Below are 19,187 nucleotides of genomic sequence, written 5' to 3'. Positions count from 1 at the left end.
ATCCCTGCCATAGATGTTCAATCTTTTTTATTTTTTCTACCAGCTGGTTGAACGAAAAAAAATGACCAGACCCCTATCCACACATGCGATGTGGATGAGAGAATCCTCCCCACTGTGCTTTTGTATTCTGACAATTTGGAGACTTTCTCACCAACGGAATACACTGATCATTACTGTAGACTATAGCCAGCGGCACTGATTGAGCACGAAAATTCCGACAGAATAGCTGTACAGAATTCAATCGGTAGACCAACTTCTGTACAACCCCCCTGCCTATACATGGATCGAAAATTTGACCAGTCACTTCCCTGACTAAATTTGATCCATTTGTAGCTTAAGGGCTGTGTGAACTTTGAGTCTACCACTGAAATCAGCCAGTAGTGAGGAAGGGTGGTTGTTGGGGGACAGATTTCTATAAATGGTAAAGTAAGCTAATAATGGGAGAAATATGGAAAGTACTCTTGCTGATCTATCTCTAAAAATGGCAGTTCTGACTCACTTTTTTTCATTTGCAAATCACTTCACCATGCTTTGTGCCAGGAAAATCATTTTAGCATAATTTTTAAAGAAGGCAAATTATAAAATGTATGCTTTCTATTTACTGTAAAGTTTTATTTTATTTTTATTTTTTAACAAACACTGGTCAAAGTAGAGAAACATTTGCTCTGCTCCCTCCCCTCTACTTGGCAGACATACTATGGCGGTCCCAGGCCCACAGATGGGCAAGCGGACCACAGGATACATGGCAGGGGAACGTGTGCCGGGGGAGTAACATTACAGGGGGTGGGTGGAAACAATTGGATGGTAGCATAGCTGCCCGAATTCTTCTATCTGAGTGAGGGATGCTTGAGTGATTTGGTAACCAGTCGTTGGCCACAATGAAATGAAATGGTTCAGAGTTTCATGTTTTTTTTATTATTTTGAATAGCATATGAAGATTTTAAACCATGATCATGATCATTCTTTTCCGCGGGACCAATCCCTGTTGGATGTTCACCAATCATGTGAAAGGGGCATAGAGCTGCTTTTACACTAAAGTGCTGCGGTTTACCTGCACCGCGGGTGCAGTGTAGCAGCCGTTTAGCTCTACATTCCATAGACCATAGGTGTGGTGCACGGGGGGGGGGGTGGGGGGGGGTGTAATTGATACCTTATGTACTTCGCCTGGGACCGGAGCCAATGCTATAGAGGTATAGAGGAAGCATTGGCTTATGTGGTTCCTGCTCGCGCAGGCTCCATCCACTCTTTGTTCACGCCTCGCCATCTCAGAGCAGGAGGGCGTGAGCCACACCACCGGTTTAGCACCCCTGGTGTAAAGGGTACTTATGGTGGTCATTGACATGCCGATTTTTACAAACGCTTATTATCTGACTTTGCCTCTGGGTCCCTCTGTTCTTGCTGTACCTCAGTAGCCTAGGTACAACCTTTCTTGGTGATGAAAAACATTTTTGCCTGCTCAGTGTTGCTGTTTAGATTGCAAATACCTACATCCTCCTTTTGATCATCAGTGCTGTTCATTTCAACTGTGAGCAATCAGTGATCTTCTTGTAACTTAGATCTTTTACAGAAAACTCCTGATTGCTTACAGATCAGTCAAACAAAAGAATATCAGAAGAGGGAAGCCAGCAGGCTTTAGTAAGCCAAAGTATTCACATTGAGCGGTGATGCTGCATCTCCAGTTGTGAAAAGTCTAGGCTGGTTGAGAATGAGGACAGCATTGTATACTTAAAGATGATCAAAATATCATTAGCAGTGAAAGGATTAGTATAGGAACAGCTATACAGCTGCTACACACGGGATAACATGTTTATCTGTCTTGACACCCTGAATAGAACAGCATAACATACGCAATACACTTGTGTATTCCCTGTAAAGACCAATTCATCCATCAGTTCCTCTAATTGTAAAGACATTAGTTCCTCTAATTACATTCCGGGTACATTAAAACAAAAGTTTGATGTCTTACAGTTTGTTTTGTTTCTAAAACCGCACAGGGTTCCAGGCTTTTCTACTCGGTGTGAGTAGAAAAGCCTGGAACCCTTGCTCTCTGTTGGGAAGCAGTGGTCTCATTGCTGAGGTCTGACACGCCCTGTTGAGCCAAATCATATAGCTCTGTAATCGGCAACGCTCATGCTCCTTCTGATTAAAGAGCTCTGGCTTTGACTGAGCAAGCGGCATGTTGGGCCTCTGCAAAAGAATCGCTGCTTCCCCAAAGTGCTGGTAGGGAGGCAGGCTTTTCTGCTCGGGCTGTGGATGCTTTCAGAAAAAACAAAAATATTTAAAACTTTGCGTATTTTTTTTGTTTTAATGAACCTCGAATGTTGTTGGGTGATTACAACTGAAAGTTTAGTTGGACTTTCATATTTAGCTGCTTTACCTGTGTATAGCTCCATTTTTCATATAACCATCATAGCAATTGTTTATTTGAAGACTATATATATATATATATATATATATATATATAAAAAAAAAAAAAAAAAAAAAAAAAAAAAGCTGGTGAGAGAATATAGTTACCAAAGAGGTCTTTGTTGTCATTCTTATGGTGTCTTGGCCCACAAAGTAAACCTGACTATAAAAAAGTAAGCCATGATTCTTTCTGTGAACAGACCTATTGTAGAAAGATATTTAAATGCTTTTGGTCCTGTTCATACATAAACGTGCATGACAATGTTTACAAAATGGATGCGCATTGCCTTTCAGTGGCGTGCGTTGACATGCGCGATGACACACGTTTTTATGCATGTTAAATTGCTCTGGGTCCATGTAAGGAACAAAATAATAAAAAGCTTTTTCTCCATAGATTTGCATTTTGTTAGTGTACGTTTTTCGTACATTGTGTTGCAATAAAATGCATACCTGTAGCATTTTAACGCACTGCACTGCACTGCACATAACTCCAGCATTGTGGTGTAAGCAGGACACATCGAAAACACTTGTTTTCCATGTGTCCTTGCAGTGACCTGCATTCTTCCAGTGCAATAAAACACAGGGCCTTAAAGTGGAGTTCCAGGCTAAAATCAAAGTAGGTGTAATCCAGTCGAGCACCCCACCACCTCCCCCTGCCTCCCTCTGCCTCCCTCGTATTTGGATATCCCTTTTGGATATTTTTTTTCTCGAGCAGGGCTTCCGTCCTACACCACCACTGTGATGTACATTATCTCTGGATTTATATCGGCCCCTCCGCTGACTTCTGGAATGTGTGTGTGTGTGTGTGTGTGTCCCAGAAGATGACTGGGCCATTCAGAAAGCGCAGAGGGAAACTTGAAGGCTTCATTGTTGGGTTTTCCCCTAGTTGCAATGCCGGGACCTGCACCTGAGCCAATGGCATATATTTAAAAGTCTGCAGCTACATTATTAGTAGCTGCTGACTTTTAAGTTTTAAAGGAGCTGGAACTCCATTTTAAAGGTAATCTTAGTGCTACGGTTTGTCTTGAGGCTGTCCTCCTTCCCTTTAACAAATTTGCTTACAAACTGTCCTTCAGCTGCACTGTCATAGTGAGGTATAAATTAATTCTACGTAAATGCATCCCCCACCTTCCTGATAAGGTGGGGGATGCACAGTGGTGTAGTGGATAGCACTCTCACCTAGCAGTAAAAAGGGTAGCTGGTTCAAATCCCAACCACGACACGACCTGCCTGGAGATTGCATGTTCTCCCTGTGACTGCGTGGGTTTCCTCCCACACTCCAAAGACGTGCAGGTAGGTTAATTGGCTTCTGTCCAAAATTGGCCCTAGTATATGAATGGGGACCTTGGATTGTGGGCTCCTTGAGGGTAGGGACCAATGTGAGTGCACAATGTACAGGGATAGGGGTAGACACTCACTCAGGTTGAACTAGATGGACTGGTGTCTTTATTCAACCTTACTAACTATGAAACTATGAAGAAGGGCGCCAATACGTGCATCAGTAAACCGTATTATTCAACCTTAAAGTGGTTGTATAGGCAGAAGGCTTTTTGTACCATAACCCCTTCACGCTAAGGGTAAAACAAATGTAAATGCCCAAGCACAATTTTGCAACTTTGCCATGTGTTAGTAAAACTGTACATATTGTCACAACTACTTTGTACATCAAGGTGAATTATACCTTGTTTTTTTCAGGACAAATTGGGCTTTCTTTTGGTGGTAAATGGTAACGGATATCTCCTGATAATTGAGATATATATATATATATATATATATATAATATTAATCAAAGGAAAACTGGCCAAAAATGTTTCTTGCTATTTTCATAATTTAACACAAAGGAAAAACCCAAAATAAATTCTCCTGCTCCTGACGATTGCAGCAATGCCACATATGTGTTATTTGTTGTGTATGTACCTGTAGTACAGCCCAGAAATGATGGTGCACATTTTGCTTTTTTTTTTTTTATCCTACCTAAAAACACACTGATACTACGGCAATAAAAAAAAATAAAAAAATGTAACTACCGCTATGGGAACATTTTCCGCTTCCTTAAGCTTCATTATTTTATTCAGAGACTCCTCAGTTCCCACTTGACACCTTACCTTCTTTCAGCCTTTGAGAGCATATGCAGGTCATGCCCACACTCCACAGGTATTATCTCCTTAATATACTCTTCAATTTATATCCTCTAGCAAACCTCCCATGCGCCCTTACCAACAACATTGGGAATGCAAACTAGCAGTGGAGTTGGAACTGGATTGGCAGATTATGCTCCAAGCGGCTTCAGAGTTCCGGAAATGTAGTCACTCTAGAAAATGACTATAAGGTCATATTTTTTTTTTTTTCACTTTAGTTTATTTACATTTTCCTCTCCAGCAAGACGTGGATGTTGCATCATATCTTTCTCTTCATTCAAAAGAAGGAGTACATACATGGGTGGGATCACCATGATCACCGTGATAGCCAGTCAGAGGCTATCACAGTGATCAGGTGACCTGGAACCAAAAGTCCCAGGTCCCAATCGTTAGTATGTGACCCAGGGCTTTCGGTGAGCACGCTGTGCTCCCCAGCACAAAGGGCAATACGCATACATGTGATACCCACGGATAAAAAGCCCACTTCTGTGACAAAGGCGAGAAGGGGTCAATTCCCGATCCAAAACTCTATCCAGTGCTGTGCCCAAGAGCAGCGACTCTCCTCTCTCTCCTCGCTGAACATGAATACAGTAGGAGCCATTGGGAAGAGCGGGGGAGGGGCAAAGCTATGCTGTGTGTGGTAATGGACACACACACAGCGAGTGTCAAACGGCTTCCTATAGAGGCACTTGGAAGGGGTGAGGAGCCAGCAGGGAACCCCCAGAAGAAAAGGTTTAGGGCCGCTCTGTGCAAAATCATTGCACAGAGCAAGTAAGTATGCCGTGTTTGTTTGTGGTTTTATTTTATTTTTTAAATGTTACCTTTACCATCAATATAAGACAAGTGGTCTTGGCTGAATTCCACAACCGAAAGTGTTGTGTTAGATCTGCTCTGTATCCTGCCTCTTCATTTGGTTCTCTGTGGGAGGACATTGCTCCATAATAGTGTTGACCAAGCTTGTATAATCACTTTGGAATGCCTAGGCCTCGGTTTAATGTGCTACGCTACTTGGTAAAGGTCATGGGTCCCCTTTCAATATGTTTTTCTTTCTAAATGTCTGTTCTTATGTGTGTCTAATGTGATCATCTCTAATCCTACCGTCATTACACAGTGTTGCATGCATGTCATGAGTGTACTGTTTAGCGCTTATTTCTCATTAGTTCTACAGAATCTGCTGAATGACTTTTTTTTCATGTTAACAGAGTGAAGATTTTATCACAGAGGTCCCTGAACAGCTGGTCGGTGGTTGTAGAGATAGCTTGGAAAACAATCCATGCAAAGAACTGTTTAAAGACTGCTCTAAGTAAGCCAAGATTCAGACATGTTATGTGACATTGGTGTATCATAATTATAAAATGTGATCTGTCTTATGACAGCGTACAGTCATTTCTAAGAGACATGTACACCCAACCTGGTCCTGATACAATTAGTAGCAGAATCGTCTTCCCTTTTTTCCCACCATTTTTTATTTTTGTTTTTTCAGACTTGTCCATGACTTCCTCAGCATGGCTCCATTTTCAGATTACCTGGATAGTCAATATTACAACCGCTTTTTACAGTGGAAATGGTTGGAGAGGTAAGCAATAATGCATTCCTGCAAAGTTATTTTCTTTTCTGTGCAGGCCATGCTCCTTTTGGGCCTAAATATGTCAGATGTATTAAATGGTGTGAATAATGATACATCAAATGGCATATCAGTATCGCGTTGACAGTCTTTCATCTTCTGCTTGTCATTCTTTTCAGACAGCCAGTCACAAAGAATACATTTCGCCAATACAGGGTTCTGGGCAAAGGGGGATTTGGTGAGGTAAGAACTAATGATTTTTGATGTACCTTAACCACTTGTCGACCAGGCTTTAAGTTTTTAAATCACAATTTTTTTGCGATCATTGCAATTTTTTTTTATGTCACACGACCTTTGCGCAGTGGTTTTGTAAACACTTTTTTCAAAAAAAAAATTAAAATAAGTGCACTTTAACTAAAACAAAAAACATAATAGTTGCTCCAATTTTTATATATATTATAATAAATTTTATTTCCAGCCTGGACTCCTGATGTCGCTCCGGTCCTCCAAGGCCATAGAGGTGATCAGAGTATCTACGCCCCAATTGGAGCATCCGGCCACCCCGTCAGATCGTTTCTCAGGTGAACCAGCAGGAACAGTAAGCCTGAGAAACGCCCACGAGCAGCGACGAGGCGGGGGAAATGTTCCCATCCCTCACTTTAGAAACGCTTCCAGCGACTCATGAGCTGCTCGGAATGTTTTCATGAGAGAGCCATCTTCTGGCAGCAGAAAACAATACCGTAGTTATGGCTGATATCCTCAGCCATAATCTCGGTAAACCACTTGCAAACCGCAACGTGTGTGTATATACACGTATTGCTGTCGAAAATAACCTAAACTAATTCTAACCCCCCACCAGCCAAACCTTTTCAACCTTTTCAACTTGACTAACCTCCTTGCACCCATTCCAGCCACTTACTTCCCATGGTCCAGTGTTTACTTAATCTCATCAGTCCCTACAAATACTCAGTATATTGACCTGAAGGGGGCCAGAGCAGAAGAGAATTTCAGTGTTGCAGATGTAAACACCAGCTTGGGCCACATCTGTGCAACAATGATAAGTAAGGAGCTGGGGTTGAGGAAGGTTAGTCCATTTTATTTAAGAGGACTGGGGTAGGGGGTTAGTGTTTGTTAATTTAGGTACAACTTTAATATGACAATTGCTATTCAGTCTTTTATCCAGTACACCTGTGCATGGAGGATGTTGAAGGCTTTTTATTGGTTACTTTCTCATGTCACAGCTCTACAGCAGTCATTCGATAGCAGCTGTGAAAACTGTGTTTAAAAAAAACAAAACAAAAAAAGCAAAAAAACAAACAAAACTAAACCCAAAAAAACAGCTCTTACCTTCAGAAGTCAGATGTGCATTTGGTGCCATTTTTTTTTCTACTGTTTTATGCTGTTTCCTAGCAGAAAAATTTGCACATGGGCAAGATGCACATTACACTCCCCTTTCCTCCAATTTAAGGATCTAGTATTCCTAGAGTTCTGCAGTAACATGTTTCTTATTAGAGGTTTGTGTGTCAGCTGATAATGCAGAGATGAATAGAGATAGGAGGTTTACGCAGTGTGCTGCCTCATAGCCAGTAATGAGTACATCCCATGACATTCTACTGAATAGCCATCTTTGTTTATTAGAGTGTTTTAAGGTACTTGCATAACTCATATTCACTTTTTCATTTTGAAATGCAGTCCATAAATGTATGACATGCATGATTGGTTCTAAGGACATCAAAAATATTTCTTCCTTCAAAAGCTTTAGAGATGAGGGCTGTGTTCTACACCTCCCATTCTTTCTCTACGGCTTTCTTTTGAATTATGTGCCTAATGCCTTACCTCATGCAAGCAATTACTAGCTGTTCTAGTTAAAGCAGTCATAATCCAAATTGCATGCTTTAAATGGACTATTTAGAGATGAGAGAAGAGCATGTCTAATCCCAGTAAATAGACTTGGACATGATTTAAAAAGCTCTGATAATTTTTGCAAGCTTAATGAAGAAATTGTAAGAAAAGAACGCTAGTTCACTTTTTGTTTTGTAAAATGGCTAGAATTCTTGCGTTTATTGTTGTATTGCTCTTAAAGGGGGTTTCCACCTTCCTTTTTTTCTTCTGTTAAAAACAAACTCTTTTGTTCGGTCTGCATTGAAGTTAAGATCACTCAGGCAATGGTTTGAAAAGAAGTGCAAAGCTGCGTCAAGGGTACGCATTCTGCTAGCTTTTTTTTTTTTTTTGGTTTAGGTAAAACAGGCTAGTTCAGGATGCCCACTGAAAAACAAGACCTCTCACAACTGTTTTCACATCCATCTTCAGCCGTCCTCCTTCCAGAGCAGTGCACTCTGACTCTGTGACTGGCCGGAGCCGCCAGTCACAGCACGCTCGCCTGAAGAAATGGCACGGGCGGTCATTCCTTCAGAGCGCATGCGCCAACGACATCATCGACCCAGTAAACTGTACATATCTTCTGAATATCTCCTGAACGGGGCACATTTAGGAGGTATTTACAGTACCTGTAGGTAAACCTTATTCTAGGCTTACCTATAGGTATAACTTCCCCATGGAGGTTTACAACCTCTTTAAGCAAACATATACAACCCAAATTAGAATAAAGTTGTGACTGCGTGAAAATTTCAATAGAATGCAGATTTGCAAGTTTCCATACACATATTTTATTCAAAATAGAAAACATAACAAATGTTTCAACTGAGAAAATGTACCATTTTAGGAAAAAAATAAGGACATTTTGAACTTGATGGCAATAACACGTCTCAAAAATGTTAGAATCGGGCAACAAAACTCATTTTAGGAAAATCTGTAAAAGTGACACTAATCAGGAAGAGCTGGAAGAACATTTTACAACTAATTAGGTTAATTGTCAACAGGTCAGTAACATAATTGGGTAAAAAAAGAGCATCTTAGAAAGTCAGTGTCTCAGAAGTAAAGATGGGCAGAGGTTTAATTTCAGAATGATGTTCCTCAATGTAAAATTGCAAGGACTTTAAATATGTAATCTACAGCAGTGGTCCAAAACTTTTTTGGCACCTGGGACCGGCTGAGTGAAAGAAAATTGTGCCAAGGCCTGGGGGCGGGGCGCGTGTGGTTAAGCAATTATTCGTGGGCAATAGCTGGTGTTGATGCTTCAATCATTCAGTCATCACGGCACATGGTTGTTATGGTGTCAGAATGATTGAAGCGCATTTATTTCTTATTTTACATTGTAATATGAATGAAATAGTTCAACTCCCCATAATGTAGAATCAGTGGGAGCCCCCAGTGTGTCACTTGCCACGTCGCCTGTCACCACATGCAGCTTGTCAACTCATGGGCTCAGCAATACTTCTGAAAATCACTGTCTGTGAACAGTTTGCCATACCATACAAAACCGCAACTTAAAGCTCTACCGTGCAAAGAAGAAGCCATATTTGAACACGATCCAGAAATGCCACCGTCTTCTCTAGGTCAAATCTCATTTAAAATGGTCTGGTGCAAAGTGGAAAACTGTTCTGTGGTCTGAGAAATTGAAACTTGTAACTTTCTTTTGGCAACCATGTGTGATGCATCTTCCGGACTGAAGAGGAGAGGGACCTTTCCGGGTTGTTATCAGCACTCAGTTCAAAGGGATACATCTCTGATGTAATGGGGAAGCATTAGTGTGTATGGAATGGAAAGCGTGCTTATCTGGAAAGACATCAATGCTGAAAGTAATAGCCAGGTTTTAGAGCAGCATATGCTCCCAATCCAAAGATGACTTCTTACTTGTTCACCTTGGGCACTACTCCTTTTAGGATCTCATATGTCACTGACATCTTTGTCCTTTTGATACACAGTATCTCACAAAAGTGAGTACACCCCTCACATTTTTGTAAATATTTTATTATATCTTTTGAGACAACGCTGAAGAAATTGCACTTGCTACAATGTAAAGTAGTGGTTATACAGCTTGTATAACAGCGTAAATCTGGTGTCACCTCAAAATAACTCAACACACAGCCATTTAATGTCTAAACCGCTGGCAACAAAAGTGAGTACACCCCTAAGTGAAAATGTCCAAATTGGGCTTGTGGATGTTAAAGACCTTGCGCTCCTCCACCTTCTGTTTGAGGATACCCCACAAATGCTCAATATGGTTTAGGTCTGGAGACATGCTTGGCCAGACCATCACCTTTTACTCTCAGCTTCTTTAGCAAGGCAGAGGTAGTCTTGAAGGTGTGTTTGGGGTCATTATCATCATGTTGGAATATAGGCTATGGCTAATTGCTGGGGAAGACATTAGGGGGATTAAAAGACACCAGATGTCTTTTATAAAGTGTACTTTTCACTTAAAGTTCTATTGCTTAGGGGCTTGACAGCTCTGTTGTGATAGCAATAACGTTTAAAAAAAAAAAGTGTAAAAATGGAAAGCCCCACACCTCTGCACACACATTTACATAACATTGCACACGTACATAAACATTGATTGTGTGACTCGTCACACATGCTGGGTATCGCTGTGCAAGCCAGAATTAGTGTGATTGACTCATTGATTTTTCCAGAAGTCTTCCAGAAGAAACGCCACATTTTAGGCATCCTTTGCAACAATTTTTTTTTTTGCTGGGATACGCCAAAGGGAAATCACGATTCAGACCCTGCCACTTTCCTCATTGGAACCTTGCAAGTGCAGAAGCTGATTGGTAATTTTAAAGTCACTCACATTCACTTTGCACATAGACACAGACAAATGGCTATTTCTTCAGAATAACAAAAGATAGGAACCTGCAACAAAGTTTTTTTAACTACTTGCCACCAAATCACTGGTACATCAGTTGACTTCAAGTGGTTGCACCGGAATGATAGCTGCAGGCGTCACCCCATTTTTTTTTTTTTTTTTTTTAATCCGCCAGTTGGTTAGTTAGCCACTCTGATTGCTATTACAAGCAGTGGGAAGGACCATTCCTCCTACTGCCTTGTGCTGCTCTTTTGGGCTCTCCTGTCCCTCTGGGAGACCAGAGCTACCAGCTGGCACGTCTGCTGGCTGACCGGAGACCCATATAAAACCGGAATCTGCTTTTATCTGGTCCCTGCTATGGTAACCCAGAAGCGATGACATGAGGTTTATCTGGCTGTCCACTGTGCCATTTTTTGAAAATTGAAAATATTCAAAGAGGCCGATCTTTGCGTTTTTTTGAATGCTTTCAAGTGCAAAGGAGGGATTTGAGGTCTTATTGACCCCTGATCCATCCATAAAGAGTACTTGTCATGTGCCTATTACTGTCGTAAGAATGTTTTACATTCCTTGTGACAGCAAAAACATTTATTACAAAAATTTTTAAAGCGGCAGTGTAAAAATAAGTTAATATTTTAACTTTTTATTTTAAGTGCCCCTGTCCCCCTTTACTAGCGTGGAAAGGTGAATGTGTGCGTCGGACACGCATGCAAACTGCGATTGTCCCACACGTGAGGTATTGCCACAAATGCCAGATCACGGGCAGCAATTCTAGTATTAGACTTCCTTTTGTAGATATAAAGTGTTAACCTGTAAAGGCTTTTAAAGCGTTGCCTATGGATAGTAAAATTTACATTGTTGATACTGCATGGGCATGCGCAATTTGGTATCTATTCACTTCGTCGTGACATCTTTTATATTTTACAAAAAATTGAGGTTATGTATTGTGTTTGCATTAAAGAGGGATTCCACCTACAAAAAAAAATATTAAAAGCCAGCAGCTATAAATACTACAGCTGCTGACTTTTAATAAATGGACACTCACCTGTCCCGGGGTCCAGCGATGCCGAGACCGATCGATCGCTCGGCTGCTGCCGCCACCGTTCTAGGTGAGGGAATCAGGAAGTGAAGCGAATCGGCTTCACTTCCCGGTTCCCTACTGCGCATGCGCGAGTCGCGCAGCGCAATAGGAATTGTCTGTGCTGTCTCTGGGACCCGTGTGTGTCCCAACAGACAGCGCGGCAGGACAGGAAGAGGCATAGACTCCCACGGGAGTCTATGCCCGGAAGTGGGTGTAAATACCTGTCTTTGACAGGTATCTCCACCCCCTCCCCCCTGAAAGGTGCCAATTGTGACACCGGAGGGGGGGAGGGTTCCGATCAGCGGAAGTTCCACTTTAGGGTGGAACCCTGCTTTAAAATTGAAAAAAGTGTATTTTTTTCCCAAAAAGAGTGTTTGAAAAACTGCGGCACAAATGGTGTGTGACATAAACAAAAAAACACCAATTTTATTCTCTAGGGCCTCTGCTTTAAAAAAAATATAATGTTTGGGGGTTCCAAGTGATCTTCTAGCAAAAAAAAGTGCTGGAAAAAGCCTGGTCTTCAAGTGGTTAAAATCATTGCAACATATGTGCATAGATTAACCAGAGGGGGTTTGTGTGTGTGTGTGTGTGTGTGTGTGTGTGTGTGTCCCCAACAAAAGTGTAGATGGTATTTAAGCCTTTACATATTTGATATGTTATATATGTGACTTAGTCCCAACTTTTTAAATTTTTTAGAAAGTTCAAAGATTTTGTTGTTTTGCATACGCTAAAATTTATTTGACAAACGGGTGCGCAAATATTGTGTAACCTAAAACATTTGCAGCTACCATCATTTAATTCTGTATACTTAGAAAATATGTGAGGGTTTTGGGGGGTTTTATGTGCTTTTCTTGTTTAAAAAATTTGTACATTTTGACTTGGGTGTGAAAAATGGAAAGGGCATATAGACCATTCACATTAGGAGTAGTAGAGCATGTTCACATTGTCATAGGGATTGTTCACTTTAGTAAACAAGGTCAAACCAAGTGACAATCCAATAAAAAAAAAAAAAAAAATACCAAGTCATTTGCAAATTTGCTTAATAAATGTATTTTCCTAAGGATTTTTGCTTGCACATAATTGGTTTATTGACATCAGCACAGCTTTACCCTGTTCACTAAGCAAAGTGAAAAAGACTATTTTTGTGTGTGTGTATGTATATGTATATGTATATGTATATATATATATATATATATATATACTGTGTCTCTTTTTATTCATTTTTATGGTAGCCTATCTCCAGTTGCTCTTTTGAGATGCGCAATTTCTGGAGCGTCATTAGACAGGCAAGGGAAACCTTTAGTAAACAGAACGTTTGAGTAGTTTGTTGGCATTGGCTCGAATTAAACTTGCATCCTTATCTTTATTGAATTGCTGTATCTAGGTTTGTGCCTGCCAAGTTCGAGCAACAGGCAAGATGTATGCATGCAAGAAACTCGAGAAGAAACGTATTAAGAAACGGAAAGGAGAATCCATGGCCTTAAATGAGAAACAGATCTTAGAGAGAGTCAACAGCAGGTTTGTAGTAAGTACAAATCCATCTGTAGGTCCAGGGGTTGATGATAAAGCAAGGAGGGTGCATTCAATACATAGATAATATCTGCATCTGTGCGTATTCAGGGAAAGGTAAAGAAAAATGTAATTGGTCCAAGCAGGCTGGGTAGTCTTTACATTTTTTGAATTGAACCCATATTTAACTTGAAAGAGTCTAAAGACTACATGTATGCAAATACCAATCCAAAGACTAAATATACTTTGGATGGTGCATGTTTGACTTTACAGGCACTGGCATATTTACTTTGGGATGCCAGCTTTGACTGCTTGCAACTTCCCACTGCACATGCACGAGCCATGCTGTGCTTTGTGAATGATCCCACAGCATTCTAGGACCTGTGACATGTCCTAGAAGGCTACTGGGGGAGGGGGGGGGGGGTAGAAACTACACACTGAAATGGAACTTCTCCTTTTGAGTGAAATGGCACCCATAGACCCGTCAAATTTCGATCCATCTATGGGTAGGCTAGTTATACTGAAGGCGATCTAATGATTGACTTCATTACAACCAGCCTGTCGTGTTTTTTTTATTTATTTTATTTATTTATTTTTTGTACAATTAACCGGCAGCAGTAATCGTATTCTGGCCATGGTGAAACCTCCCGCTGTCAGAATACAATATCGCAGCGAGAAGGATTCTCCCCATCAACACTGCTTTTAATGTATGACCATATACATATGCAAAAAATAGTGCGCTTCTTGTGATATACTCAACATAATTATCTGTGCTTTGTGTGTATACATTAAGCAAAACAACCATTACACTTTCATAAATGTGATGGGTTAAAAAGTGGCCAGTCCATATTGTAACAGAAGAACTGAGATAAAACATTTTTGTGAATAAATTGAGTTAGATCTTCTCACAGAGATTCCACCCAAAAATGAACCGCGTGAAGAGACTAGGAAGTGCACCTTACATGCTTGCCCACCACCAAAAAAACCCCCCTCTTACCAGATAGATGTGATTCCCTAATTACAGAGATCAACAGCCCACAGGGATTCTCAAATCCTCAGCCGGAGTCTCCAAATCAGGTAAGTATGGTCAGCAGGGTCTCAGTATAAAAGCATCACTTAGTAATCGCCAAAACTTCAACTCAGCCATTATACAGGGAAAGGAATAAAGGACTTGCATACATGATGCAAGAACAGTTCTTGTTCTGGTTTCCCCTGACAACGCACTGTGTTTCAAAACACATTAGGTGGGTCCACGAACGCATTGCGTCATCATGCCCGCTGATGCTGGTTGTCTGTAAGGATGTCCACTATCGGATTGCCTTGTATCTGCCTGAGCAGCGCTATTGATGCTAATGTGAGTCCTTTATTCCTTTTACCTGTATAACGCTATCTGAGTTCACTTTGGAGTTTTGGCGATTACTAAGTAATGCTTTTATACTGAGACCCTGCTGAAAATACTTACCTGATTTGGAGACTCCGGCTGAGGATTAGAGACTCCCTATGGGCTGTTGATCTCTGTAATTGGGGATCACATCCGTCTGGTAAGAGGCTTTATGGAGGTGGTGGGCAAGCATGTAAGGTGCGCTTCCTTTTTGTCTCTTCACGTGGTTAATTTTTTGGTGGAATCTCTGTGAGAAGATCTACCTCAATTTATTCACAAACATGTTTTATATTAGTTGTTCTGTTAGAATATTGACTGACTACTTTTTACCCATCACATTTATGAATATCTAACGGTTGTTTTGCTTAATGTATATAAACATAGCACAGATACATATGTTGCGTATTCCATAAGAAGCACACTATTTTTGGAATATGTATATTGTTATATCCCATTTGATATTCAGGTGATTTTATAGTTGCCACTCTTGCGTGTTTTTTTTTTTTTTTTTTTTTTCTTTTTCTTTTTTTTATACTTCAGTGCAGTAACATTCTCTTGGTTTTAATGTATGGCCAGCCTTAGGCATGCGAGTCAAGATTTGAACTTCTGTTCTTGTCAACAAACTATACGATCAGCATTGCTGGCATGTGCCCACTTAGGAATAACCATAGATAAGACAAGAGTTTTAATGATTATACAGTAAGTCCTATAGAAAGATGTCCTCATAAAACAAACCACCTTTCCTTTTTTTACTTTTTGCATGCCATAAACTTTTGACATCAATGTAAAGTTTCTTCATTCTATGTATATGAGAAGAATATTCTACTTGCAGGTTAGTCTGGCTTATGCATATGAGACAAAAGACGCTCTTTGTCTGGTGCTAACACTAATGAATGGAGGTGATTTGAAATTTCACATTTATCACATGGGTGAGGCTGGATTTGATGAAGACCGAGCAATATTTTATGCTGCAGAAATTTGTTGTGGCCTTCAAGATTTACAACAAGAAAGAATAGTTTACAGGTATGCATAAGTGTGTGTGTGTGTGTGTGTGTATGTGTATATATAATATAATATTCACCCCTTTTGGCATTTTTCGTGTTTTTGTTGCCTCACAACCTGGAATTAACATGGATTGTTTGAGGATTTGCATCACTTAATTTACAGAACATGCCCACAACTTTGAAGATTTTTTATTGTGATGCAAACAACAAATAGGACAAAATAACATGAAAAGTCAGTGTGCATAACTATTCACCCCCCCCCAAAGTCCAATACTTTGTAGAGCCACCTGGTTTTTGACTAGGCCATTCCAACACATATTTACATGTTTCCCCTTTAACCACTCAAGTGTTGCTTTAGCAGTGTGTTTGGGGTCATTATCCTGCTGGGAGGTGAACCCCCGTCCTAGCCTCAAATCACACACAGAGTGTTACAGGTTTTGCTCAAGAATATCCCTGTATTTGGCACCATCCATCTTTCCCACAACTGACCAGTTTCCCAGTCACGACTGCTGAAAAACATCCCCACAGCATGATGCTGCCACCACCATGTTTCACTGGTGTTTTTTGGGTGATGTGTTGGGTTTGCGCCAGACATAGTTTTCTTTGGCCAAAAAGTAAAATTGTAGTCTCATCAGACCAGAGCACTTCCCGCCATACATTTTGGGTCTCCCACATGCCTTTTTGCAAACTCAAAACGTGCCGTTTTGTTTTTTGCTGAAAGCAATGGCTTTCATCTGGCCACTCTGGAGCTTACGGCTTATTGTCATCCTATGTACAGATACTCTAGTCTCTGCTGTGGAACTCTGCAGCTGCTCCAGGGTTACCTTAGATCTCTGTGCTGCCTCTCTGATTAATGCCCTCCTTGCCTAGTCCATGAGTTTTGGTGTGCGGCTGTCTCTTGCCATGTTTGCTGTTGTGCCATGTTCTGATAGATATGATGGTGCTCCTAGGGATCATCAAAGATATGGATTTTTTTTTTTTTATAACCTAACCCTGACTTGTACTTCTCAACAACATTGTCCCTTACTTGTTTGGAAAGTTCCTTTTGGTCCTTTATGGCAGTGTTTGGTTAGTGGTGTCTCTTGCTTAGGTGTTGCAGCCTCTGGGGCCTTTCAAAAAAGGTGTGTATATGTAATGACAGATCATGTGACATTTAGATTGCACACAGGTGGACATCATTTCACTAATTATGTGACTTCTGAAGGTAAGGAATACATACGCACATGCCAATTATCAGTTTTTTTATGTGTATATATATTTTTCTAATTTTACTTCACCAACTTAGACTATTGTGTTCTGATCCATCACATATAATTTAGATTAAAAAAACATTGAACTAAAGGCTGTAATGTAACAAAATAGGTAAAAGGCCAAGGGGGGTGAATACTTTTTTGCAAGGCACTGTGTGTGTGTGTGTGTGTGTGTGTGTGTATATATCGTATATCATATATTCTCACAAAAGTGGTAGTCTATGGAAAAGTGTTTCCTCACATTGGTGGTCACTGAAGTCTCCATTTGGGATGGACTTGGATGTATTTAGTGGGGTGTTCACTAAACCCATCATGAAGTCTGGGTATTGATATCTAAAACCAAACTCCACTGATGACTAGGGAGACTGTTGGACTACAATGTTAATTTTGTATTTTATGCAACAATGACCTCAATGTCAGTATTCAGTAGATATATATTCTTCAGCCAGTAGATGGCAGTGTTTATAATTTTGTAGCTGCTCTATGGTAAACGCCTGTCTTTTCTCTGTATAATAGTTTCCTGTTTCTTGTCTGTGGTTAAGCAGCAAAGCCCATGTAGACTGTGCACAGTCTGTTCTGTAGTGCTATACAGTATCGCACAAAAGTGAGTATAGCCCTCACATTTTTGTAAATTTTTTATTATATATTTTCATGTGGCAACACTGAAGAAATGACACTTTGCTACAATGTAAAGTAGTGAGTGTACAGCTTGTATAACAGTGTCAATTTGCTGTCCCCTCAAAATAACTCCACAGACAGCCATTAATGTCTAAACCAATGGCAACAAAAATGAGTACACCCCTAAGTGAAAATGTCCAAATTGAGCCCAATTAGCCATTTTTCCTCCCCGGTGTCATGTGACTCGTTGGTGTTACACAGACTCAGGTGTGAATGAGGAGCAGGTGTGTTCAATTTGGTGTTATCGCACTCACTCTCTTATACTGGTCACTGGAAGTTCAACATGGCACCTCATGGCAAAGAACTCCTCTGAGGATCTGAAAAAAATGAATTGTTGCTCTACATAAAGATGGCCTAGGTTTTTTGAAGACCCTGAAACTGAGCTATAGCATGGTGGCCAAGACCATACAGTGGTTTAACAGGACAGGTTCCACTCAGAGCAGGCCTCACCATGATCGGCTAAAGAAGTTTAGTATACATGCTCAGTGTCATATCCAGAGGTTGTCTTTGGGGAAATAGATGTATTAGTGCTGCCAGCATTGCTGCAGAGGTTAAAGTAGTGGGGGCCATCCTGTCAGGCTTAGACCTTACGCTGCACACTGCATCAAATTGGTCTTCATGGCTGTTGTCCTAGAAGGAAGCCTCTTCTGAAGATGACGAGAAGCCAGCAAACAGTTTGCTGAAGTCAAGCAGACTAAGGACATGGATTACTGTGGTCTGATGAGACCAAGATAAACTTATTTGGTTCAGATTGTGTCAAGCGTGTGTGGCGGCAACCAGGTGATGAGTACAAAGACAAGTTTGTCTTGCCTACAGTCAAGCATGGTGGTGGGAGTGTCATGATCTGGGGCTGCATGAGTGCTGCCGACACGGCGGAGCTACAGTTCATTGAGGGAACTATGAATGTCACCATATACTGAAGCAGAGCATGATCCCCTTCCTTCGGAGACTGGGCCGCAGGGCAGTATTCCAAGATAAGGATTCCAAACACACCTCCAAGATGACCACTGCCTTGCTAAAGAAGCTGAGGGTAAACGTGGTGGACTGGCCAAGCATGTCTCAAGACCTAAACCCTATTGAGCATCTGTGGGGCATCCTCAAATGGAAGGTGAAGGAGCGCAAGGTCTCTGACATCCACCAGCTCTGTGATGTTGTTGTGGAGGAGTGGAAGAGGACTCCAGTGGCAACCTATGAAACTCCATGCCCAAGAGTTAAGGCAGTGCTGAAAAATGATAGTGGCCACACAAAATATTGACACTTGGGGCCCAATTTAGACATTTTCATTTAAGGGTGTACTCACTTTTGTTGCCAGAAGTTTAGAAATGTATGACTGTATGTTGAGTTATTTGAAGGGACAGCAAATTTACACTGTTTGTACAAGCTGTATACTTACTACATTGTAGCAAAGTATCATTTCTTCAATGTTGTCACATTAAAAGATATGATAAAATATTTTCAAAAATGCAGGCAACTTTTA

General features: G+C 40.8%; 1 protein-coding gene across 1 annotated transcript in view; it reads left to right on the top strand.

Moving 5' to 3' along the window:
* The window catches only part of GRK6 (G protein-coupled receptor kinase 6), a 78,547-nt gene that overhangs the window by 24,808 nt on the left and 34,552 nt on the right, over window positions 1-19,187 (top strand). Inside the window, exons 5-9 of the mRNA XM_077472548.1 lie at window positions 5,747-5,847; window positions 6,028-6,120; window positions 6,288-6,351; window positions 13,273-13,413; window positions 15,611-15,801. Of these exons, the coding sequence (XP_077328674.1) occupies window positions 5,747-5,847; window positions 6,028-6,120; window positions 6,288-6,351; window positions 13,273-13,413; window positions 15,611-15,801 (590 nt within the window). The remainder of the gene's footprint in view (window positions 1-5,746; window positions 5,848-6,027; window positions 6,121-6,287; window positions 6,352-13,272; window positions 13,414-15,610; window positions 15,802-19,187) is intronic.

This window comes from Lithobates pipiens, unplaced genomic scaffold (assembly GCF_037356315.1).
Source record: "Lithobates pipiens isolate NorthernLeopardFrog02 unplaced genomic scaffold, aLitPip1_a1.2 Scaffold_8, whole genome shotgun sequence".
Lineage (NCBI taxonomy): Eukaryota > Metazoa > Chordata > Amphibia > Anura > Ranidae > Lithobates > Lithobates pipiens.
This window is presented reverse-complemented; position numbering and strand designations above follow the sequence as displayed.